The sequence below is a fragment of the Salvelinus alpinus genome, chromosome 2 (genome assembly GCF_045679555.1).
Source record: "Salvelinus alpinus chromosome 2, SLU_Salpinus.1, whole genome shotgun sequence".
Classification (NCBI taxonomy): Eukaryota; Metazoa; Chordata; class Actinopteri; order Salmoniformes; family Salmonidae; genus Salvelinus; species Salvelinus alpinus.
In genome coordinates, this window is record NC_092087.1 from 37,109,568 (window position 1) to 37,136,905 (window position 27,338).

General features: G+C 44.1%; 1 protein-coding gene across 3 annotated transcripts in view; it reads right to left on the reverse strand.

Moving 5' to 3' along the window:
* LOC139542714 (guanine nucleotide-binding protein G(i) subunit alpha-2-like) overlaps positions 1–27,338 on the reverse strand; it is a 102,525-nt gene that overhangs the window by 6,378 nt on the left and 68,809 nt on the right. For all 3 annotated transcript variants that reach the window (XM_071348495.1, XM_071348486.1, XM_071348501.1), the window contains 3 exons: positions 11,543–11,585; positions 9,462–9,603; positions 4,788–4,948 (listed from right to left, as the gene is read on the reverse strand). In XM_071348495.1, the coding sequence (XP_071204596.1) occupies positions 4,788–4,948; positions 9,462–9,603; positions 11,543–11,585 (346 nt within the window). The remainder of the gene's footprint in view (positions 1–4,787; positions 4,949–9,461; positions 9,604–11,542; positions 11,586–27,338) is intronic.

Sequence of the window (27,338 nt, forward strand, 5' to 3'; positions counted from 1 at the left end):
TTTTCACGCGGGACAGTGTATGTTTTACCGAGAATGGTGTTTAAAAAATAAATAAATAAAAATATATATGGCCCCAGAAGTGTACCAGAACGATACATGGCCCCAGAAGTGTACCTATGATGAAAATTACAGGCCTCATCTTTTTAAGTGGGAGAACTTGCACAATTGGTGGCTGACTAAATACTTTTTTGCCCCACTGTGTGTGTGTATATACACTGCTCAAAAAAATAAAGGGAACACTTAAACAACACAATGTAACTCCAAGTCAATCACACTTCTGTGAAATCAAACTGTCCACTTAGGAAGCAACACTGATTGACAATACATTTCACATGCTGTTGTGCAAATGGAATAGACAACAGGTGGAAATTATAGGCAATTAGCAAGACACCCCCAATAACGGAGTGGTTCTGCAGGTGGTGACCACAGACCACTTCTCAGTTCCTATGCTTCCTGGCTGATGTTTTGGTCATTTTTGAATGCTGGCGGTGCTTTCACTCTAGTGGTAGCATGAGACGGAGTCTACAACCCACACAAGTGGCTCAGGTAGCGCAGCTCATCCAGGATGGCACATCAATGCGAGCTGTGGCAAGAAGGTTTGCTGTGTCTGTCAGCGTAGTGTCCAGAGCATGGAGGCGCTACCAGGACACAGGCCAGTACATCAGGAGACGTGGAGGAGGTGAGAGTCTCTGATGAGAGTTCTTCAAACCGCTGTCTCTGATTAGAGTTCTTCAAACCGCATGCCCCACAGAGAAAGGCCTCCTTAGTTGTCTGCGATTCACATATTGAAACATTCCTTGATTTGAGATTTTTGAGAGGATACTAGTATCCAGAGCTTAATTGAATCCTGTGGGCTTACAGTTACAATTTACAAACCCAACTCCTCCACGCACTGGTTAAACATGTGTGGTTATCAGCTATATACTTAGATTAATTTGCACTGGGATTTGACCATTGGAGAGCAGGTGAGTTACAGTAGTGGAGCTGTAGAGCTGATTCTAGCCTGCTGAGAGGTGTAGCTGAGAGCTGATAGGGAATCTCCCAGTGCTCTGAGATAGATGACAGTATGGAGGCTGATATTGTTGGAGCACACAATAAGGATCTCTAAGTACAGCAGTCACAGTGCTCTGGAGAGCCCTGATGAAATAACATAAATCCTCGTCACTGCCACCTCCTCCCCAAAATCTCAGGGGCCATCGCAACAAAACGCTTACCAGAATGCCAGAGCTTTAATAAGAGTAGGGCGAGAGAGAATTAAAAAAAATAGTATTTGACTTCGTAATACAAAAGTGGGTGAGATCAATATCGCTCCTGCTACTCGTTCAATATTTAGTTGGCTGCCAGGCAATCATTTTGTGAAACACCATCCTGTCATGCCTTTTAGAGCCCATTTCCTTGGCGCTACGCAATCTCACCAATAGGCCTCGTGTCTAATGGACTGCCTTGAGAACAAATACAGCACTCTCTGCTGCAGGTGGGAATACATTAACAAGTGGTATTCCAGGCACATGGACGGTGAGTGTAACAGGAATAGGGGATGTATTGTGTTCTCTACATTTCCATATAGAGAGAATGAAGGGCCCTGTGTGCCCTGGTGATAAGGGCCTCTCACCTACACCACACGGCAGCAGCACAGAGAGCCTTGCAGCATTACTGTGCGTTTTTTCTTCAGTAGACTATCACCATAGCACTACATTAAACAGACGGAGCATGACCTTGACGCAGGGTCGTTCCACCTCAAAAAGCACAAGAAAGAGGATTGACACCCACCATCTCAGATGGTTCTGAAATCATTCCTGTAGTTAGTAACAGATATGATTAGCATTCCTGAAACATTATTTCATTAGGGGAGGGTTTGGCCGGGGGGCTTTACTTGGCTCATCGCGTTCTAGCGACTGCTTGTGGCGGGCCGGGCGCCTGCAGGCTGACTTCGGTCATCAGTTGAACACTGTTTCCTCCAACACATTGGTGCCGCTGGCAGTTGTTAAGAAGAGCGGTTAGGCAGGTCATGTTTCGGAAGACGCATGACCCGACCTACGCCTTTCCCGAGCCCGTTGGGGAGTTGCAGCGATGAGACAAGACCGTAATTGGGTCGCAAAATATTTTTTTAAGGGAATAAATCACACACAAAGATTCAATTTCCTGGACACAGACTAAGTGTAAAAGAATGACAAACTGATTTGCTTTCATGGAGGACTGGCTTGAATTGTGAGGATGACTACACAATTTATTTATTTTCATCATAACCTAAACCTATTGGCTTTCTACCCAAAGTTGAAAAGAAAATGTTGGTGATCTATTCAATAAATACAAGAGACCAGCAAAATGGATAAAAGAGTGTCAGTGGCTTCTAGCGGTCAGAACCTGGTATTTTCACACTACTTCATGGTTAATAATGCAAACAACTTCAATGACCTAATTTCTCTGAACAGGGGAAAAAAACATCTCCAGATTCACAGGGAATACATTACATAGTATGGAGAAGCAATACTCCAAGCCGCAGCTTCATACTACTTAGAGAACTGTTACTGTATACTGGTTGTTGGGGTGGGATTGTAATGGGGTGTGGAGGTCTATTGGGTGGCTTTGATATTTTTGGGAGATTCCTCATGTCTTACTCAATGGTGTTAGCAGTTGATGGTACTCTTCAATAACAGACCCCAAAGCAAAGCAGGGGGAGAAAAATAGGTTTATTCAAATAAGACAAATCATAGACGTTATACTGAGAGGTAGATGTTCATTCTCCCCTGTCCTCAGTGATTCTCTCCTCTGATTCTATCCACAGTGATTCTCTCCACAGAACAAAGGGACAGGATGTAGTGCTATAACCCAGCCCTAGCCTGTGGTTGACCAATTAGAATTCCTTGCAATAAAACTGGGCCAAAGGCCAAACCAACAAGTACCCTACTTCAGGCACAATGTATAAACAATTTGAACCAATGAGCGCTTGCAATGTAGCTATGCATCCCAGACTGAAATTCCTCCCATGTCTCTGACCCATAGATCATTAATCCCCTATTACAGAAAAAACACTATTTCCATTGATCATTAGTACCTCTTGACTTTTAGTCCTCTTGACCTTTAGTACTCTCGTCCTCTGTGTTGTGCATTTATCTTCTAAATATTCTTACAACGGTATGAAGAAGTTTGGTCCAAAATGGATGTCGGGTACTAGATTTATCAGATTTTATCTGAATCCTATAAATTAAAATGGCCAATTTGGGTGCGATCAATTAGCTTAATTTCCCTGAGAAAATTACATTCAAACAAAATAATGTTTCAGGAATGCCAATCTTACCTGTTTCGAACTACAGAAACAATTTCAGAACAATCTGATATGACATGGAACGACTCCTCAGTTAAAGGCCTCAGAGTGAAGGAGTGGCTCTGTGGAGAGGCTCCAGTCAGGGCATATAGTTGCTGGTATTACAGGCCGGCTATGCTGTGCTGTGGTCACACAGCAGCATGACTAAACCCATACGGGAAGTGACATGATACGTGTTGTTGTTCTACATAGAGGAATAAGTACAAAGGGAGTATCTATAAAGGACTATGCTGGGACACTAGCATACTGTAGCTTTACACTGTGGCACCTGTTGACTGATCGCTGTGAGAACAAGAGCATAGACAACTTCTAAAGCATTGCCATGCAAATCTGGGCCCAGAGGTAAATCGCACTGCTGGTTTCAGGGACTAACTCAGGCCTGGAACACCAGGTGAGTGGTCTCTCTGGCCAATCAATGACATCAATTAAGAGTCTGGTACAGTAGAAGAGAAAAGCAGCAGTACTGTGGACATGGAGCCAGGATTTTAATAGCCCTCGTCTAAAAGCCTCTACCAGGCATAACATGGCCTGTAACTAGCCAGGCAAACTGCCAGCAATCCCTGGAAACCCCAGAGACTTCCTCATTCAAAGCTACATTTTCCTGATGCCTCATGACAAGCAGAGAGGGAGAAGGAGTGAGGGAAAGTGGGAGAGGGGGAGTGACTGCATACAGTATGTGAGTAGTCACTGTGAAAACACACTGTCTTCAGAGATCTTGCTGCTATTCAGGGACGTTCCCACACACAGCGGGACAGGACATGACGGGATGGGACAGGACAGCTCTACTAGCATGGGTGGCTGACAACAACATATAAAACATATTGGAGGGCAGGGTACTGTGCAGGGGACTAGGCAAGTGCTAAAAAAATGACCACATTACAGTTAAGGTACACACTGTTCTCTAAACTGCTCTCTAAACAAACATGAGTCATCAGTTTCTAAACATGTTGGTTCTTTCTTTACTTCCATCATCAAAGTGGATTGATCCAATCTATTATCTCAGGAACTGGTCCTCTTCAGAAATTGATTCGAGGGAAATTAGGCATGGGAACATTCCTGGAAGTTCAGAGCTGTGCTAACCCCCATTTGAAAAGCAATTGGTTTCTCAACGAAGCGACAACACGTTGCACACGCTGCCTTGATCTTTTAATCCCCTTATGATATCGATGGGAGACTGAGGGAGGGATGGGGGGAGTTAGGGGGTCACTGTGCTGTGAAGCCATCAGTATCAGAACCTGCAGACTTACTGTGCTGCTTCTCCAAAACTCTTTGCCCTCAGATTCAGAAGGTAAATCCAGTAATATCACAGTTCGGCCTATTTAAACACAACTCAAAAAGGTGTGCGATCAAGGATAGATAGAGACCCAACAGTGACAGGGAGATGCGGCCAGTGACAAAGTAGACTATGAGCCTGGCACAGGTACGTAGCCAAGTGAGCAGAGTGTTGGTGGTCGTTACTCACTAGGCAGCAGAGTCGTTGAGCTGGTACTCGCGGGCGCGGGTGAAGCAGCCCTGCACCCCTCCGTCGGCCCACAGCCGGTGCATGGCATTGGACAGGTCATCTGGCAGGATGCCCTGCTCCTCAGCAGCTCCCGACAGGGCAAACAGCTGGCGGGCATCATCCTGGAGGGGGGAGACAGACAGACACAGGGTTAGAAATGAGTCAGACATCGTATCTAATCAACGTTAATAAACATGGCAGTGGTAACAGACAGTTAACAGAAGATGAAGATGCTTTGGGAAACCGGGCTCAGGTCTCACAAGGTCAATAAGACTGAAGGAGACAAATCAGACAGTCTGAACTACAAACTGAAGAACCATTAAACACAGTAATCATCCAATTTCACTGGAGAGACTGTCCTCACTGACTCATAGCTCTCTGTGCACACACACACGTGTTCTAACCAGCCATAAAGAGTAACCACAGGGCAGAGCACCCCTATAGAAGGGTCCATTTTAACAGGGTGGACACAGGTAATAATACCTATATTAGACACAGCCAGGTCTCAGCCATGATTTACACACACAATGGGGTGGAGGGCTTTCCCCTAGCATTGGCCTACACTGACGCACACACAAACACACGTAAAAACGTGCTCACACACACACACACACACACACACACACACACACACACACACACACACACACACACACACACACACACACACACACACAGAGAGAGAGCATGAAAAGGGCTGATTACACAGCTCCCACATCAGTTTAGCGCACCGCCCACACACCCCTCTTGACCCTCCCCATGTGCCTCGATGCTTTCCAAGGAAAACTCCAGCCTCCTGAAGCTGTATGACTGGGAGGAGAGGTGTGTGCGCCTGAGCTCCATACAACTGGTTAACCGGTCTGCCCAGTCTAACCCAGTCCAGCCCTCTGCCAGCAACAAGACTGGTTAATAAGTGAAGGGGAGTGATTAGAAGAGGAATCAAAACAACTCCTCACACCAGGTGATCTCTAGGCCTCTCTAAAGTGGGTCACAGGAAATGGAGTGTGACCTTGAGTGAGTGTATTGTAACTTAAGTATGTGATAGAGGAGTTTTATGGGGACTGAAGGACGATGTACAATAACGTGTCAAAAGTATGACATTTGAGCCCACTTCCTCCCTTCGAGGGCCCTTAAGGTGTGCACAGTGAAAGAAAGAAAAAAAAGTGTGTTTTTTCTGCTTATTCCCTCTGGATTACATGATTCCTCCAACAGGGACTTCTGGAAAACCTGGGGATTTGGGGAATGTTCCTGTAATTCCGGAACACTAAGTGGGTAAAATCAAAACTAAGGCAGATACGGGTTGTTACGTTAAGTCAACGACTTTTAACAGGCAATCTAAAGAACATGTAGTAAACCAAACTATCAGGCCCGAGAGAGTAAGACAATATTACATTTTAAATAGCACACCATCTTACAGATTCCCCTGAAGAGCCGCTGCAGTAGTGAATACAGCTGATATAAAAGTACACTGCAGTGGGGGACTAGCGAGAGAGCCCTGTCCCCTCCAGCACTACACACTCACAGTGAGCAGGAATAGATGAGCAAGCTGTAGTGTGTGTGTGTGTGTGTGTGTGTGTGTGTGTGTGTGTGTGTGTGTGTGTGCGCGCGCGCGCGCGCGCGCGCTTACAGATGGGTCTGAGACAGGAAATAAGCCTACAGCCCATTCCTACTCCATTTCAGTGTGGGTGCTGCACATTGGTAGTGAATGAGATGCGTTACCCCATACAATGTAAAGCTCTTTATCAACATACTATATTCACAGACGGAGCAACTATTCACCTAAATGAAAAAAAAAAAAAAAAAAAGTATGGCAACACTATAATAAATCCAAATATATTCCTTCACAAAGCAATCTTAAGCAACGTCCCTCAGTCCAGATATTGGAACAGTTCAAGCTATGTCAGTGAGCACTTCCTCTGCAAGAGTCATTCAATCTAGAGCCATACATCTAAATACATGACTCTGCTTGTAGAACAGCATAATCCACAAAGCTCATTGTACAAGAATATTTACATCATCATTCTGAACTCATTATGTTGATCAGGTTCAGTAATATGGTGAGAGAAGTGTGTTATGTAAACGAGGGCCTGAGGGGACAGTCTTCTATCAGTAGATGTGACAGTGTACTGGCTCTGATCTCTCTCTCGCGTCACCATTTACTGTCACTAATGACATATTTAGGACTCAAACATTGGCAACTCATTATATAAAACTACATAAACAAGATGACTTTAATGTACCACCTACCTCTCCCTCATTCACGTTAGAGTAGAGACTTGTAAAACATCTTTCTCTGTTGATCGCATCCCCTCAGGCTGTGTGAAAAATCTGTCTATTTGACTTAAATCTGTGAAACAGGCTATTTGAGGCTCTCTAGACAGCTGTGGTTATGGGGTTGGAGGAGAGAAATGTATTTAAGATGGTAAATTAATTCAAGACACACTGCCAGACTTGCATAGATTTGTAGCAGTAATATGTCTTGCAGCGCTAGCTACCTCTAATAAACCAACTCTGACACATAAGAGTGGGGGAACACCCTGCTCTCTCCATACCTCATTTCCACTCGCAAGTGGTACTGGCAAGTAGTACACAATAAGGTCTTTATCTCAACACTTGATTAAATCAAATACTGGACATTTTATAGTGGACAAATTGCTCTGCTATTAGAACTTCTGATAGTTTGGTAATAAAAAGGACAGGGACATCTTCCATAAGATTCCTATCTGCATAGAGAGGATGTGTAAATCATAATTGGAGAAACATAGGGGGCATGACTAAGTTGTCTCTCACTAAGAACAATGGATTATTTGTATTGCTGTGTCATCTCTCAGTAGTGCCCACTGGCCAGACAGGCAGCTCAGCAGTGGTCTCGCTAATCTAATGACACATACATGGGCAGCAGGACTGAGTAAACATGGAACATCACTTTATGGCACTCACTCAAACAACATTCTGGGACGCTATACTACTCAAAACTCTCAACTGTCTAGGGGCTATTGGTACTTAGCACTCCAGGAAGGAGAGATTTCCCCAGTCTCACAGACAGACTAGAGCTGGACTAGAGACTAGTACATGTGCATCAGAGACTGATAAACATCTATCTCCAGGCCATCAGACAGTTAAACCGTCAACACTAGCAGGCCTCCGCCCAGTACCCTGTCCCTGAACTTTAGTCACTGTTACTAGCCGGTTACCTTGCACCTTAGAGACTGCTTTGCCCTATATACACATAGGCCACTGAACACTGGTCACTTTAATAATGTTTACATATTGTTTTACCCACTTTATATGTATATACTGTTTTCTAGTCATGGCTCATCCGATATAACCACTGCTGTACACACCTTTTTATTCATATACTGTCCATACACACAATTATATATACACACATACATATATAGCCTCTTTCTATTTTTTATTTAACCTTTATTTAACTAGGCAAGTCAGTTAAGAAAACAATCTTATTTACAATGACGGCCTAGGAACAGTGGGTTAACTGCCTTGTTCAGGGGCAGAATGACAGATTTTTACCTTGTCAGCTCGGGGATTCGATCTAGCAACCTTTCGGTTACTTTCCCAATGATCTAACCACTAGGCTACCTTCCGCTCCAAAATGGATTCCGCTCCCCCTCATCAATCTACACACAATACCCCCATAATGACAAAGCAAAAACAGGTATTGGCTGTGTGCTTAGGGTTGTCATCCTGTTGGAAGCAAAACTGTCGCCCCAGTCTGAGGTCTTGAGCGCTCTGGAGCAGGTTTTCATCAAGGATCCTTCTGTACATTGCTCTGTTCATCAATCCTGACTAGTCTCCTAGTCCCTGCTGCTGAAAATCTGCATATATTGTTTTTCAACAGGACAACAGCTCCAGGCTGTGTAAGGGCTTTTTGACCAAGAGGGTGAGTGATGGAGTGCTGCTTCAGATGACCTGACCTCAACCCAATTGAGATGGTTTGGGATGAGTTGGACAGCAGAGCGAAGGAAAAGCAGCTAACAAGTGCCCAGCATATGTGGGAACTCCTTCAAGACGGTTGGAAAAGCATTCCAGGTGAAGCTGGTTGAGAAAATGCCAAGAGTGTGCACAGCTGTCATCAAGGCAAAGGGTGGCTACTATTTGGTTACTTTTTTGGTTACTACATGATTGCATATGTCATTTCATAGTTTTGATGACGTCACTATTATTCTACAATGTAGAACATAGTAAAAATAAAGAAAAACCCTTGAACGAGTAGGTATTTTCAAACTTGTGACTGGTACTGTATTTCTTTCTGGATTATGTGCATATTGCTCTGTTTAAAAAATGATTACTGCACTGTTGGAGCTAGAAACACAAGCATTTCGCTGCACCTGCGACAACATCTGCAAATACGTGTAGCGACCAACAAACTTTAATTTGATAAGAGGGACAGAGTGGAGAAGATGGTGTTCTGAGAAGAGTGGGAGCAGTTCAAGGTCTGGCTGACCTTTGGAGCAGCAGTAGGGTGTATGAAGAGAGAACAGTGGCAGCTCTGGTGGATAGACTCAGACACTGTGTGTGTGTGTGTGTGTGTGTGTGTGTGTGTGTGTGTGTGTGTGTGTGTGTGTGTGTGTGTGTGTGTGTGTGTGTGTGTGTGTGTGTGTGTGTGTGTGTTACCGCTCTGGCTGCGTCTTCGTAGTCGATCTTGAGGTTGGCCATGGCCTTGATGATGGCCATGATGGACTGAATTGTGTTGCTGTAGACCACAGCTCTGTACTGCTTACACTCCTCTTCTGAGTAGCCATCCTCATGGATGATCCTGACAGGCACAGGAAAAAGAGAGCGAGTTGGGTCACTCAAACACATGTACAGACACACTTGCACACGCAAGCGCAGCTCTTAAATATAACAACCCAGGTGTCACTAAAAATCGATATCTTTCTCAATAACCCTCAATGTCAGTGTTAACATCTCCATGTTTGTCCATCAGAAGGCACAGTTAGCATATTAATAATTGGTTGTATTATACAGATTACGGTACTATGCATGCTTAAGTCCAGACAGACATTACTGGTTGGAGGCTTGGGAGGCAGTTCAGGTCTCTGCTGAGAGCCAGGCAGCTGGAGAACACTACAACTGAAACAAATATTGACTACAGTATGGAGGAAGAACGAAAAAGATGTTGACAGTGAAAAAGTGGCCAGGCCAAGACAGGAGCCCCTAGGCTATGCATGAAACAAATATATTTTCTGTCTATTCACAATAATGCCTCCTAGGAGAGTGAGAGGCACTGCGAATGCCAGATGGATGCTGATTGGCTGTGAGGCGTTCTCAATCGAACCTCATTATAATGCAAGGGAGCCCACTAGGAAGAAGGCCAAAACAGACTTACAGAATAAGCCCACAGAAGTGTTTCTTCTCAAGTTCAATTGAAACAAATACAGGCAATCCTATCTTAGAGCCATGCTGGCTGGGAGGAAGGATGTAGGCCAGGGAGATTTTGTTGTGTAAAGTCATGTTCAATTTAACAAAAATGTAATTCCCAAAAACATCTCATTAGATGTCATGCAGAGACAGACATTTTCCAAGAACTGGATGATATTGCAAATTAAAAATGATAATAGTCAAGGAGAACCACGGCAGATTTATATCCTGAAATCGTAGTAAAATGTTCAAATTCCGAGTAAATCTTGAAGACTTTTCCTTGTAAGTGGAGCCCTGAAGTTATTTAAACATAACACAACTACAATCATTTTCAAGTCAAAATGAAGTACTTTCTAAGGGGCAATGTAGAAAGAGATTTCATCAGGACTGTTTTAACAAAGTGTTTACACAACTATTACAACACTTGGTGTGTGTGTCGAGTGAAGAGTGTGACTGTATATATATATATAAAGGATCATTGTGTGTGCTTGCATGGATCTGTTTGCATGTGTGGGGACAGTAGGTGTGTGCGCTTCGGTATTCCAGGCAGTGACGTCTGTGTATGTGTTCATGAATGTCCGTCAGAGGAATTGAGGGTTAAAGTGTGTGTTCACTTGTGAGATTGCGGCACTATACAGAGACAACGGTGACCCCAGAGCTGCTCCTGTAAAAACCTGCATGGGGTCAAGGACAGGTGAAGGGGGTATTATAATACACCCAGACAGTTTGGCATGATAACAAACATCAAGTAGTGATGTGCTACAGAACATACAGGTCCAGATCTGCTACCAGGCTATTAACCTGTATCCTCTCTATATGTTCCAAATGATCCAGCCTGTCTAATAGGGAGCATCCTGTAAAGCGTAGACTTAAGCTAACTGCATACTCTACTGTCTGCTTGGAATATCAGTTAGCAGGGAGTTAATGCCTTAATAATGGTGAGAAAAACTCAGAGTCCATAGGTATTAATCTGCTGATGTGTGGGGGAAGATACTGCTGCCTGCCTGCGTTTGTGTGCGTACACGGCTGTCCATTCCCGGGGAGGCTTCTAACCCATACGAATGTAACGGCTGAGAAAGAAACAGGCTTCAGACTGTAGGTATAGGAAGTAGTATGGTCTGTATAGATTATAGCATGAGGGCATGGACTCTGGGAGAAAGATACATAGAGAATTCCAGGAAACTAGCTTAAGAACGTACTGTCCCGGTCTGCTTGTGTTGATAATGACAGAGTCTGGGTACGATATTGGGTTAATTGCTCATGCTTGACGGGAACAGCAGCAAAACAACTAAAACAATGAGGGGTCAGGAAGCCAGGCAGGCAGCTCTACTTACTTCATCTGTTTCACAATAGTGCTCTTCCCCGACTCTCCAGCACCTGCACACAGAACAAAAAAATGCAGGGGTTAAAAATATGCTCCCATTAGTGGATAAATGTAAACAGGCAGCCAAGTGAAGCCACATCACATCTGGACTCCTGAGTACCCCACCATCCCTCCTCATCAGGACTCAACATTGCAATTGATCTCTCCCTCTTCCTTTCGCAGAGTGAATCTGCCTGCCAGGCGCTCCCTTTCAAGTTGCAGCTTAACAGGCATGTCAATCTACAGTAGTGTATACAGAGTATAAACGGTAGTGTCGCTTTGCCTGCAAGTAGAGATGGGGAAGAAAATCAATAGTTACATGTCGCAATATTATTTTGGGATGGCATTATAAAATCGATATTTGACTCAAAGTATCGATTTGTAAAAAAAAATAAAATAAAATAAAAAAAAGTTTGGACACACCGACTCATTCAAATAAATTTTTTGGGACTGTTTTCTACATTGTAGAATAGTAGTGAAGACATCAAAACTATGAAATGACATATGGAATCATGTGGTAATCAAAAAAAGTAACCAAAAAGTAGCCACCCTTTGCCTTGATGACAGCTTTGCACACTCTTGGTATTCTCTCCACCAGCTTTATCACCTGGAATGCATGTGACAAGGTGTGCCTTGTTAAAAGTCCATGTGGAATTTCTTTCCTTCTTAATGTGTTTGAGCCAATCAGTTGTGCTATTCAGAAGATAGCCCTATTTGATAGAAGACCAAGTCCATATTATGGCAAGAACAGCTCAAATAAGCAAAGAGAAACAACAGTCCATCATTACTTAAAGACATGAAGGTCAGTCAATATGGAACATTTCAAGACCTTTGACAGTTTCCTCAAGTGCAGTCACAAAAACCATCAAGTGCTATGTTCAAACTGGCTCTCATGAGGACCGCCACAGGAAAGGAAGACCCAGAGTTACCTCTGCTGCAGAGGATAAGTTACTTAGAGTTACCAGCCTCAGAAATTGCAGCCCAAATAAATTCTTCAGAGTTCAAGTAACAGACACATCTCAACATCAACTTTTCAGAGGAGACTGCATGAATCAGGCCTTCATGGTCAAATTGCTGCAAAGAAACCACTACTAAAGGATACCAATAATAAGAAGAGACTTGCTTGGGCCAAGAAACACGAGCCATTAGATCGGTGGAAATCTGTCTTTTGATCTGACAAGTCCAAATTTGCGATTCCTGGTTCCAACCGCCGTGTCTTTGTGAGCCGCAGAGTAAGGTGAACGGATGATCTCCACATGTGTGGTTCCCACCGTGAAGCATGGAGGTGCTGGTGTGATGGTGCTTTGCTGGTGACACTGATTTATTTAGAATTCAAAGCACACTTAACCAGCATGGCTACCACAGCATTATGCAGCGTTACGCCATCCCATCTGGTTTGCGCTTAGTGGGACTATCATTGTTTTTCAACAGAACAATGACCCAACACACCTCCAGGCTGTGTAAGGGCTATTTGACCAAGGAGAGTGATGGAGTGCTGCATCAGATGACCTGGCCTCAACCCAATTGAGATGGTTTGGGATGAGTTGGACTGCAGAATGACAGACAAGCAGCCAACAAGTGCTCAGCATATGTGGGAACTCCTCCTTCAAGACTGTTGGAAAAGCATTCCTCATGAAGCTGGTTGAGAGAATGCCAAGAGTGTGAAAAGCTGTCATCAAGGCAAAAGGTGGCTACTTTGAGGAAACTAAAACATTTTGATTTGTTTAACACTTTTTGGTTACTACATGATTTCATACGTGTTATTTCATAGTTTTGATGTCTTCACTGTATGTGTACATGCGCACACACTAAAATATAAACGCAATATGTAAATTGTTGGTCCAATGTGTCATGAGCTGAAATAAAATATCCCAGTAATGTTCCATACGCACCGAAGCTTATTTCAGATTTTGTGCACAAATTTGTTTACATCCCTGTTAGTGAGCATATCTCCTTTGCCAAGATAATCTATCCACCTGACAAGTGTGGAATATCAAGAACCTAATTAAACAGCATGAACATTACATAGGTGCACCTTGTGCTGAGACCATTGAAGTGGAATGGGACAACATTCCACAGGCCACAGTCAACAGCCTGATCAACTTTATGCGAATGAGATGTGTCGTGCTGCATGAAGCAAATGGTGGTCTCACCAGATACTGACTGGTTTTCTGATCCATGCCCCTAATGTATTTTTTTTTAAGTTCTGTGACCAACAGATGCATATCTGTATTCCCACTCATGTGAAATCCATCGATTAAGGCCTTATTTATTTCAATTAACTGATTTCCTTATATGAACTGTAACTCAGTAAAATCTAAGAAATTGTTGCATGTTATGTTTATATACTGAAAAATCTATCATTTTTATTTTGCTAGGTAGCGCTAGTCGTCTGTACCTGTGCCAAAACGCTGGTATTTTTCATCCTATAGCTTGTTCTTCATATTCATAAAAAAAATAGTGCGACAAAATGTTTTCGGCACTTTTAAAATACATGACTCATTAAAACTAACTTTTTTCATGCTCTCTCGTCTCTCTGTAGCAGACGTATAGTGATCATTATGTTTGAACATCAAACCGAAACCAAATCGCAGTATCAAATCACAATGCATATAGAATCGTGAGAATCGCAAAACATAATCGGCACCTAAGTATTATGATATCGTATCGTCAGGCGTGAGTCACTCACTCATAGGGTTTCACTGAGTTTCATAACTCCTGTGCCAACAGCACTTCCTGTGTCTAAACTTCAGAGGGACGCTGTCATGTTGTAACCTTCCCTCCCCACAGCCGCTGAGGCAAGGCACTTTATCATCATTAGCCTTGAGTGAAAACGTCTGAGTGCTTTCACAAACAGGATATTCCTGTTCTTATCGGCTCCCATATTTATTTTTGCAGTCCGGCCGGTGGTGAGGTGAGCTCATCTGCCACGGATCTCTCTCTGTCTTGGAGCACTGGCGTGAGCTATAACACTAGGCCAAAAGTATTTGGACACCTGCTTGAACGTCTCATTCCAAAATCATGGGCATTAATATGGAGTTGGTCCCCTCTTTGCTGCTATAAACAGCCTCCACTCTTCTGGGAAGGCTTTTCCACTAGATGTTGGAACATTGAATGGAAGCAAGTCCCCGCAGCAGCCACAAAAATCATTAGTGAGGTTGAACACAGATGTTGGGCAATTTGGCCTGGCTCGCAGTCGGTGTTCCAATTCATCCCAAAGGTATTCAATGGGGTTGAGGTCAGGGCTTTCCACACTGATCTCAACAAACCATTTCTATATGGATCTCGCTTTGTGCACGGGGGCATTGTCATGCTGAAACAGGAAAGGGCCTTCCCCAAACTGTTGCCACAGAGTTGAAATCACAGAACTGTATACAATGTCATTGTATGCTGAAGCATTAAGATTTCCCTTCACTGGAAATAAGGGGCCTAGCCCGAACCATGAAAAACAGCCCCAGACCATTAATCCTCATCCACCAAATTTTACAGTTGGCACTATGTATTCGGGCAGGCATCCTCCAAACCCAGATTCTTCCGTCGGACTGCCAGATGGTGAATAGTGATTCATCACTCCAGAGAACATGTTCCCACCGCTCCAGAGTACACATGAACACATTCTCACGTCGAAGTGGCGCACGCATACTTGAGTTTATTTTGTATGTACACACGGTTTATACATAAGGCCCCAAGGGTAGAGGAAGAGGAGATGCATTTTACTACCAGCTGTCAACCTACTGCCTTCATGCTATTTGACTTGTGACTGGAGAAGAGGAGAGAAGGAGAGGGCAGGCTGTTCAGGAGTGATAGTGTGGCCAGCCCTGCCTCCATCATACATCACGTAGCCTTAAGCAAGACTTAGATCAGGCGCCACAGGAAACGCATTAGGGTATTTTCCACTGTAATGTAGTTGGCTGTCTGGACAAGCTGGCAGGAAGAGAACAGTAGCACTGAGTTAACTGGTCACACAGCGCATGTAAATGATCCACAAACAGCAACCATATTCTTCCACCTACAATATGAGCCACTGACATTCTACCTTCCATCACAACAGTGATGTGAATACAGAACACAGAGCAGCAAATTACAGACTGGTTTTAAATGGAGAGTTTCAGACTAACTGGCCAATCTAGGAGACATGCTCTACTCTATTTCTCATTCTTAGAGGCCACTCTCAGCATACCGCAGTGAGCAAATCACCCTGCAATGAAGCATTCACTCATCTGTTACAGTATGTGGGCTGAACTGATGAGCTCAAATGAAGACAAGGGAGGAGAAGAGGAGATGCATCTCAGGCTCCAAGTCTTGAGCGAGAGGGAACTCAGAAGGAAGTGACTCAGAGACACAGTGGAAAGTGCGTGTGTGTGAGTGTGTGCGTGTGTGTGTATGCACCCTTGAGCATCTGTGAGTGGGTGTGTGCACATGCACTCTATATGGATTCATATTTGCTCAAGTGCATGGTGAGGTTGAAGCAACAGCACATCATAAAGAAATTAAATGAGACCGTGCTTCTACACCTGCATTGCTTGCTGTTTCGGGTTTTAGGCTGCGTTTCTGTACAGCACGGAGATATCAGCTGATGTAAGAAGGGCTATATAAATACATTTGATTTGATCTTGATGTGTGAGCCTGTGTTCGGTTTGCCTGACGACTCAAACTGAATTCTGCTCTAGGTTCGCTACATACTCTAGGACACTTCAGACTGCCATCGGTGAAGTCCTTTGTGGTGACGTCTAAATGATGTGTGTTGTACAAAAGTCAATCAGCGATTGGATGATCTCTAACCAATAAGAGTAGCAAAGCGCCACTTTAGCCACTTTTCAAAACGCTGCTTTAGCCATGTATGTTCTGGCGCAACCCTTCTGTTTCTCGGACCAATCAGAATGGTTAGAATGTGTTTGCGTTCTAGAAATCATCAGGGAGGTACTGAGATCAACAGATTTCAATGTTGATTTTCCTATAGCAGGGTTCCCCAAAGCATTTTTGTGATTTACACTTTGCAAATATGTTCCAAAGTATTCCCACGTATAATAGAGAGATATAATTGATAACATACACAAACGTAAGCATGGTTTGAAATGACTTTCAGACAGATATATTTGTTTGGGCTTCGAGGTCAATTTGCTCCGCCATCCTGACCATCCGCTCAAGAAACCAAATCGTCGAGCGGCTGAATCTAGCTGATGATCCCTGTCCTCCAGGATATTCCTCCTAGCAGACAGAGCAGACAGACAGAGTACGCCACCAGAGCCCCTAGAGAGAGTGCTACAGATACAGGTATATATGTCCAGTGACCACATAGAGCCAAGCTGCAAATACACTCCCGGAGAGTTCATAGAGCTGTTAGCACAGTGGCGTGATGTGACTGAACTCTACTGTAGGCCTCTCTCTCACCACATACACCCATTTCCTCCGCTGGATCTCCCCCTCTTTCTTTCTCTCACGCTGTCTCTCTCCGCCGCATCATGTTGTTGATTGTCAATAGACATTTGGAGTTTGTCCAGTGAAGCTGAGGACATTATGAGATGTAATGACAGGAAGAGTACGACACAGAGGTTTATGGCAACAAGAGAGAAGATATTAACTGTACACACACTTATCTCCTCTAGACGGATACCTCGTGTGTGTGTGTGTGCGTGTTAGACTGCACTCTAAAAAGGTGTGCCTTATATCTATTATTTTACCCCTGAGCTATGTGAAGGTTACTTTGAAAAGCAGTACAATGCATCCCCATAAAGAGCACTACTCTCCAACACTGTGCAGAAACAATCAACGTTTTTGCTGCCTTACTTGTTTAAATAGAAAAAACAGCCAAATTGCCTATGGGGAATGACCAGTTAACCACAATATAAACTGACTCACTGGTGAAGCTTGAGGTACTTCCTACACACACGTGTGTTATCATACTGCTGAGCCATTCTCCTGCATTAATAAATGCACCCTCAGTCAGCCCGCACACACACACACACACACACAGTGTACAAACCAGCAATGCACTGGAGAGCTTTAATATTTCATGTACCTGCCAACCTGCAAAAGACCACTATGATGTTCACAGCACACATTTGCATGCCCTCTTGCAGTACAGTCATACACAAGCATGTGTGCAAGCACATGCACATAAACGCAAGCATACATGAGACTAGTGCAAACACACGTATACAGACACACACTTGACCAAAGCCATTCAGACTACAAGTGGAGCCACATAAACGTATAGAAGCCTGGTGCCATTTGCTTTTTCAACTAGAACAGGTCTTTTTGAATTCTGTAAAGTCAGCGTGGAAGAGGTGAACAAAATGATTGTTGTCTATTAACAATAACAAGCCACAGGGGTTTGGCATCCAGATTATCAACAATGACAAGCCACCGGGGTCTGACAGACAACAATAATTTTTTCACCTCTTCCACAATGACTTCATGGAATTCAAAGCTCTCCGTACCTTGGTAGCAGCTAATGGGGATCCCTAATAAATAAAAAAACAAACACACACAAAAAACTATTAAAACGCTGCCCCAGGCTTCTATCAGCACGGACTCTCAGAGCTTCTCTCGCCCTCCACTCCAGCTGGAGGAAGGCCAGGGTCAGCCCCAATAGGGACTACTCTCTCTAACGAAACAAACAGCCTTAATCACATTCTAACTATAATCACTTTTACTTATTCACTTTCACTCTACAAGGATAAAACAATCTGAGCCTAGGTCCTGACGGTCTCTTTCAACACATCAGCCTTTGAATAAAAGCAGTAATATGATGGCTGGCCGGTTGTTGGGCAGATGAAAGCTGTGCAGAGGGAAGTTATTACGAGGAGACTGATTTAGTCTTCCTGCCTTATAGCGTGACTCAGATTGGAGGATGAGTGTGTGAGTGGATATAGGGCCATTGAGAGGATGAGTGGATATAGGGCCATTGAGAGGATGAGTGGATATAGGGCCATTGAGAGGATGAGTGGATATAGGGCCATTGAGAGGATGAGTGGATATAGGGCCATTGAGAGGATGAGTGGATATAGGGCCATTGAGAGGATGAGTGGATATAGGGCCATTGAGAGAATGAGTGGATATAGGGCCATTGAGAGAATGAGTGGATATAGGGCCATTGAGAGGATGAGTGGATATAGGGCCATTGAGAGCGTCCCTCTACTGTAATAAAAGCATGATGACAGCGGCATGGGGAGACAGTGGTTGTTCTCTGTAGGTTTCTGTAACACTGATCCTGTGGTTATTATTGCTCCACACACTGTCCCGCCCCCTCATATCTGTGGCTAATTTCCCTATGGACTAGCAGAGCCCTACAGTGACAGCCTGGACACACACACACACACACACCAGGGTTTCATTTAGCTGGTAATCAACGGTTTTCGGCCGATAAAATAAATAAAAAGCCGATAAATTGTAGAAGCCCAAATTGTCCGGGGCTGCCCTGCTGCTGAGGAGAGAGAGAGAAAGCGAGAGTTGCCTTGGCCTAGGTTACTGTTGATTGCGAAGATGGAGGCCTTTTTTATTTCAAGTAAAATGAAAAGTGAAAAGCCTACATGGCAGGGCACCAGACTGCGACCATTTAGTCACCTTAGTGACCCTTTGACTTGGCTGTGAGAGTCAAAAAATGTATACGGTTGCGTCGGTGCTGGCTACACCTTCATTCACCTTGCTAAAAACTTCCTATTGGCCTCCCGAGTGGCGCAGCGGTCTAAGGCACTGCATCCCAGAGCTAGAGGCGTCACTACAGATCCGGGACCATGAGGAGGCACACAAGCCACACTAGGACCCCGCCACACTGCTCGCTTAACCCGGAAGCCAGCCGCACCGATGTGACAGAGGAAACACTGTAATGCTATACCAGAAGATTTCAGGTATATGAGGAAAATAAATACTGCCCGCTGCCAAGCAACCATTCAATGGAGGAGATAGTTGTGGTCGCATCCATTGACTAAAGCTGAGTAGAGAGGGCATTTTCCAAAAAGCGTGAAAGAGGGAAAAAGAGGGGGCAAGGGAAAAGGGCCAGCGCAGCTGAATGAGATTAGCGAGGATTTGAATGTCCGTCACACTTACCTCACGTCCCCTTCATTGATTAAACAAAAAGGATTGAGAGGAGTATGTGTGTGTGTGTGTGTGTGTGTGTGTGTGTGTGTGTGTGTAAGGGGAGGTCATTCGTCTGATGCGGGCAGAAGGGGGGGGGTCTCCTTTACTCCAGTGGGCACCCTGGCACAGGCTCCTATAAGTTGGTTGTGGTCCCTGCCTCTGCTCCAGTCCTCCCTCTCCTCCCCTGCCAAGACCCAGGAAATTGCCTCATTATCAAATCAGGCCCAGTGTGGACTCACAGGGGAGGAGAGGGAGGACTGGAGCAGAGGCAGGGACCACAAACAACATATAGGAGAATGTGCCAGAGGTGGCTGTGCCAGGGTGCCCACTGGAGTAAATGAGACCCAGCTGCAGCAGTACAGAGCCAGGTCTATGAAGGGTAGAGCGAAACAACACGGAGCATTGACATTATCACAGCAGCAAGGGAGAGCGGCAGCTCACGAATGCACAGTTCGAAGGAGTTGAGGAGCTGGGAGCTGTTCTAGAGAACATGGGTACAATACAGACAATAACACCCACCACACAGCAACAGACAAAGAAACAAAAACAGACAAGCTCACACGCACACTTAACTCAACTGTCCTGGTGGGCAAATCCATATTGTATCTTTTGCAAAAAACACGTGGGACTCCATGTCTCAGGAGAGGAACCAGAGCTGGCCGTACAAAGGAGCTGTTTATATTGTGAGGTTCCTGATAGCACACATGTCCCCTCTGAGCACCCAGCCCACAGAGCTACAACACAAACAGCATAAGGGGAGAAACTATTGATCCCTGAGGTAGAGGAAGACATAAAAAACTCTCTATATTTGACCCAAGGGAGGGAGCAGGATCTCATTAATTAAAATGCATACACTAGGTGGTTAGGGAGAGGCTGTGGCCCTTATTATAGGCCTACGTGGGACTTATTGATTAATGTTCTGTGCTTTATTAGGGCTCTGAGGAGCCTGCATAACAGTAATTGGCCGTGGACCGAGAAAACAGCAGGATGAGGGCTCAGGTCTTGGTAAATGAGGATTATATTATAAGAGCAACTGTAGCTAGAGTATAAGACAAGAAAAACATGGCCACTTGTGTTGCCATCCTGTGGTTCACTACTGTTAACAGGTTTCCGGTATTGCCAAGTGACTGCCGGTATTGCCAAGTGACTGCCGGTATTGCCAAGTGACTGCCGGTAGTGCCAAGTGACTGCCGGTAGTGCCAAGTGACTGCCGGTAGTGCCAAGTGACTGCCGGTATTGCCAAGTGACTGTCGGTATTGGTAACAGCCAGTTGCTGTCATCCAGCGTTGGATTCATTTCAGAACGTCCATATCCACAAAGTTTATAATAATAGGTAAATGCTAAGAGTTTTAATAATAGAAGGCATTGATCTGTTCAACAGCACTTCAATTGAAAAATTGTATGGTTGAGAGGAATGAGGCAAAAGGTATGGCAAATGAGTCTGGCAGCACAACAGATTGGCAAACGTACTGCAAATTGAGAAATCATGTGACTAATCTAAATAAAAAGAACAAACTATACTATGAAACAAAAATAAATTATATAGAAGAATGATAGTAAAAGCTTTGGAGCACCTTAAATGACATTTTGGGCAAAGGGCAAACTCGGCTCCATCATTCATTGAATCAGATAGCTCATTCATCACAAAACCCAAAGATATTGCCAATTACTTTAATTATTTTTTAATTGGCAAGATTAGCAAATTTAGGCATGACATGCCAGCAACAAACGCTGAAAATACACATCCAAGTATAATTGACCAAATTATGAAAGACGAGCACTGTACTTTTGAATTCAGTAAAGTGAGTGTGGATGTGGTGAGTGATGTACTGTTTAATCTTTTGTCATATATTTATGGAGGTGCCTTAATGTGTTTGGACCCCAGAAAGAGCAGCTGGGGATCCCTAATAAATACAAATCAATTCACAGGTTTGTTGAAACAAGGAATAATAGCAGTGTTGTAGTTTCAAGGCCAGTCATTCCAAGGAGACACTGTCTGTCCTGCTTGTCTGTTCAGTCTAGTGAACTTATCAAGAGCTAACACAGACAAATGGTAGAGGAAAAGTATTATATCGACACTGACCCTCAAGCTCTAAGCAGTGTTTTTCAAAGACTTTGTATACAGAACCTGCATGTACTACTACAGCTGTTCATTTTATTATTTCACCTTTACCAGGTAGGCTAGTTCAGAACAAGTTCTCATTTACAACTGCGACCTGGCCAAGATAAAGCAAAGTGACACAAACAACAACAGAGTTACACATGGAATAAACAAACATAGAGACAATAACACAATATAAAAAAATAGTCTATGTACAGTGTGTGCAAATGAGGTAAGATAAGGGAGGTAAGGCAATAAATAGGATATGGCGGCAAAATAATTACAATTTAGCAATTTAAACACTGGAGTGAGATGTGCAGAAGATGAATGTGCAAGTAGAGATACGGGGGTGCAAAGGAGCAAAAAATATATATAAAAGTATGGGGATGAGGTAGTTGGATGGGCTATTTACAGATGGGCTATGTACAGGTGCAGTGATCTGTGAGATGCTCTGACAGCTGGTGCTTAAAGTTAGTGAGGGAGATACAAGTCTCCAGCTTCAGTGATTTTTGCAATTCGTTCCAGTCATTGGCAGCAGAGAACTGGAAGGAAAGGCGGCCAAAGGAGGAATTGGCTTTGGGGGTGACCAGTGAAATATACCTGCTGGAGCGCGTGCTACGGGTGGGTGCTGCTATGGTGACCAGTGAGCTGAGAAGGCGGGGCTTTACCTAGCAAAGACTTATATGATGACCTGGAGCCAGTGGGTTTGGCGAATAATATGAAGCGAGGGCCAGCCAACAAGAGCATACAGGTCGCAGTGGTGGGTAGTATATGGGGCTTTGGTGACAAAACGGATGGCACTGTGACAGACTGCATCCAATTTATTGAGTAGAGTGTGAGGCTATTTTGTAAATGACATCGAAGTCAAGGATCGGCAGGATAGTCAGTTTTACAAGGGTATGTTTGGCAGCATGAGTGAAGGATGCTTTGTTGCGAAATAGGAAGCCGATTCTAGATTTAATTTTGAACTGGAGATGCTTAATGTGAGTCTGGAAGGAGAGTTAGTCTAACCAGACACCTAGGTATTTGTAATTGTCCACATATTCTATGTCAGAACCATCTAGAGTAGTGATGCTGGACGGGCTGGCAGGTGCGGACAGCGATCGGTTGAAGAGCATGCATTTAGTTTTACTTGCATTTAAGAGCAGTTGGAGGCCACGGAAGGAGAACTGTATATCATTGAAGCTTGTCTGGAGGTTAGTTTACACAGTGTCCAAAGGAGGGCCAGAAGTATACAGAAAGTTGTCGTCTGCGTAGAGGTGGATTAGAGAATCACCAGCAGCAAGAGCGACATCATTGTTGTATACAGAGAGAAAGAGTCGGCCCAAGAATTGAACCCTGTGGCACCCCATAGAGACTGCCAGAGATCCGGACAACAGGCCCTCCGAATTGACATACTGAACTCTATCTGAGAAGTAGTTGGTGAACCAAGCGAGGCAATCATTTGAGAAACCAAGGCGGTTGAGTCTGCCGATAAGAATGTGGTGATTGACAGAGTCGAAAGCCTTGGCCAGGTCGATGAATACAGCTGCACAGTATTGTCTCTTATCGATAGCGGTGATTATGATATCGTTTAGGACCTTGAGCGTGGCTGAGGTGCACCCATGACCAGCTCGGAAACCAGATTGCATAGCGGAGAAGGTACGGTGGGATTCGAAATAGTCGGTGATCAGGTTAACTTGGCTTTCAAAGACCTTAGAAAGGCAGGGTAGGATAGATATAGGTCTGTAGCAGTTTGGGTCTAGAGTATCTCCCCCTTTGAAAAGGGGGATGACCGCGGCAGCTTTCCAATCTTTGGGGATCTCAGATGATACGAAAGAGGTTGAACATGCTAGTAATTGGGGTTGCAACAATTTCGGCAGATCATTTTAGAAAGAGAGGGTCCAGATTGTCTAGCCCGGCTGATTAGTAGGGGTCCAGATTTTGCAGCTCTTTCAGAACATCAGCTATCTGGATTTGGGTGAAGGAGAAATGGGGGAGGCTTGGGCAAGTTGCTGTGGGGGGGTGCAGGGCTGTTGACCAGGGGAGGGGTGGCCAGGTGGAAAGCATGGCCAGCCGTAGAAAAATACTTATTGAAATTCTCAATTATTGTGGATTTAATCGGTGGTGACAGTGTTTCCTAGCCTCAGTGCAGTGGGCAGCTGGGAGGAGATGCTCTTATTCTCCATGGACTTTACAGTCTTCCAGAACTTTTTGGAGTTTGTGCTGCAGGATGAAAATGTATTTTTGAAAAATGCTAGCCTTTTCTTTCCTAACTGCCTGTGTATATTGGTTCCTAACTTCCCTGAAAAGTTGCATATTGCGGGGGTATTGGATGCTAATGCCGTACGCCACAGGATATTTTTGTGCTGGTCAAGGGCAGTCAGGATATCACATCCAACAATATGTCTAGGAAAATAGTTTTACTTCCAGAGGCAGCGATTGAGTTGTTCAGATCTTTCAGCAAAGGGGGATGTTTTGGGATCATGGAAAGTCTACCTAAAATAGACAGATTGCCCAGCTATGCCATTGATATAGCAGAGAGTTGGAAAGATGGCTGTGATCCGAGTCAGCAGGAGAGGAGCTGATAAGTCATTAGTCGTCTGTACAGAACTCTGTAGCAAACTGGGTTGAACCCTCGGTTGCCTCCTCACTTGGCACTGCTTGTGAATGAAGCCTTTTATACTAGGCTATGCCTGTGGGTGTATTAGCCTAGCATATCACTAGCACCCTGAATAATGCCTATATGTCGGTTCGTATGTTAGCGTGTAGCTAGTTCTGCTGCATGATTAGAGGGTGGTGACAATCGGAGCTGAACACCTCCACATCTCCTTCACTACCCCTGTGCTGTGACTGGTCGCATTCATTACCACTAATACAGCTCTCTGGCCTCTGTTGTTTAGTGTGACACAGCACTATACTCTATATGAATAGGTTGTGTGGTGTTAAATGTGTTTTTTGCATATACCAGTCCCCCTGAGACACCATTGGAGAGTGGGGTCACGGCCAGGGATTAGCCCTTATTGACAGCGACCCTGCAGCAATTAGGGTCAAGTGCCTTGCTCAAGGGCAGATCGACAGAGTTTTCACCTCATCTGCTTTTCAGTTACTCGCTTTAACCGCTAGGCTACCTGGCAGATTTGCTGAAACAAGGAATAATGGCAGTGTTGTACAGTAGTTTCAAGGCCAGTCGTTTCAAGGAGACACTGCCTGTCCTGCTTGTCTGTTCAGTCTAGTAAACTTATCAGGAGCTAACACAGAGAAATGGTTCTGAGGAAAAGTATTGTATCGATGCTGACCTTCCTCAAGCTCTATTTTTTTACCTTTAACTAGGCAAGTCAGTTAAGAACAAATTCTTATTTACAATGACGCCTACACCGTCCAAACCCGGACGACGCTGGGCCAATTGTACGCCGCCCTATGGGACTCCCAATCACGGCCGGTTGTGATACAGCCTGGATTCGAACCAGGGCATCTGTAGTGATGCCTCCAGCACTGAGATGCAGTGCCTTAGACCGCTGCACCACTCGGCTCTAAGCAGTGTTTTTCAAAGACTTTGTATACAGCACCTGTATGTACTACTACAGCTGTTTATCACATTCAACAATGTGTCTACTTGCCACCCTGTATATTTGTAACCCGGAGCTTTGTGGTTGGTGTGGCCAGCCGTTCGGAGTTAAGTGGTGTGCTTCCTCTTTGCCATAGCATCTCTTCCCCCTTTGTCCGACTATGCCAAGAGGATTTATAGTGGTGCTTTACATCATCATCCTCATCATCATCAATTGCTTTCTCTCATCTGTCCCTAACAGGGGGATGGATGCAGTTCCACTTGCCATTGTGTCGCCATCCTATATCCTCCTACATTCAAATGATGCCATGGTTGAGTATCTGTGCTTTCCATGGCAGGATGTTGGTGTTGGCTCTGTGTGTCTCTCTCTCCTGGTAGAACTGAGAGGGGGACAAAGGAAGCAGTGATGGGTCTCGTGCTGGCACAGAGCACAGGGACACTACTGTTGATTGTCATTTAGGCCACTGCCACCTCACATCCCCTCAGTCACATCCCCTGACTGTCTTCATCTGTGATTATCAAAGCAACCTCGCCAAGTCACTCTGCATCACTTAGTGGCAGACACAGAGGTGGACAGAACATATAGAAGATGACAAGGTCTAAGCACCGTAGCAGTTAGTAATTTACCAGTCTTGGACATGGAGCTCAATGAGATGACTTTGGGCCAGATTCCCAGACACAGATTAAGCCTAGTCCTGGACTAAAAATATACATTTTTGGTCCTGGACTGGATTTAATCTATGTCTGTAAAAACCACTCTAGAAGTTAGAAGCAGCACTATAATCTAAATGTAACTGTATGCAGTACAAGCACTCCAGCAGCTGTTGATTGTGTCGGTCTTGGTACAGATCTCCATTCTGAAGGTTTTTTTCATTTTTATAATCAGTGGGATCACATGTTTAAACAAAGAATAAATGAAAGTACAAAACATGGATGAAGTGGATTATTTACACATGCACTGTACTACTGAGAGAAAAAGAGAACAATACTTGGAAAACAGAGGCATTTCTTAATGCTGATTTTAATCATGCTTTTCTGTGATCCGGATAAACAAGTTTTCAAAATTATCCAATATACTAAATATAAGCTGGTTGTTTTGCTGCACTCATACTGTTAGGTATAGGACATTTATACTGTATTTGTTACCCTTTTTACTATTTTATACATTGTAGAATAAGAGTGAAGACATCAAAATTATAAAATAACATATGGAATCATGTAGTTACCCCCCAAAAAATTCAACAAATCAAAATATATTTGACCAAGAGGGAGGGTGATGGAGTACTGCATCAGATGATCTGGCCTCCACAATCACACAACCTCAACCCATTTGAGATGGTTTGGGATCAGTTGGAGTGAAGGGAAAACAGCCAACAAGTGCTCAGCATATGTGGGAACTCCTCCTTCAAGACTGTTGGAAAAGCATTCCTCATGAAGCTGGTTGAGAGAATGCCAAGAGTGTGCAAAGCTGTCAAAGCGAAGGGTGGCTACTTTGAAGAATCTCAAATATATTTTGATTTGTTTAACACTTTGTTACTACCTGATTCCATATGTGTTCGCAATGTTTTGATTTCTTCACTATTATACAATGTAGAAAATTGTAAAAATTAAGAAAAACCCTGGAATGAGTAGGTGTCCAAACTTTTGACTGGTACTGTACAAAGTTGGATTTCTGCATTCCACAACAGCCTTTCTACATGCCCAAACAGCTTGAGCCTAATTCTGTTGTAACTTGTAACCACATTACCTGAGTCATGTTTACTAGGCTACCCTCCAGCAAACAGGAGCTAACCTTCTCAAACTGACAATGTATTGAACATATGAACTGCTCGTCTCTCACCAGCGCATATTGTGGTATTGTGTAAATGATCGTGATGTGGGTTTTTCTCCTTACTACCCAGTCCTTTAAAAGACACTGCAATGGTTCTTCCAGTTACAATATTGACAAGATTTTTCTACTGTCTGACAGGACTACCCAGCTGAGCTCTGTTGTCCAGCTTATTGTAGTAGCAGGAGAGATTAGTTCTCCAGGGCACAGAG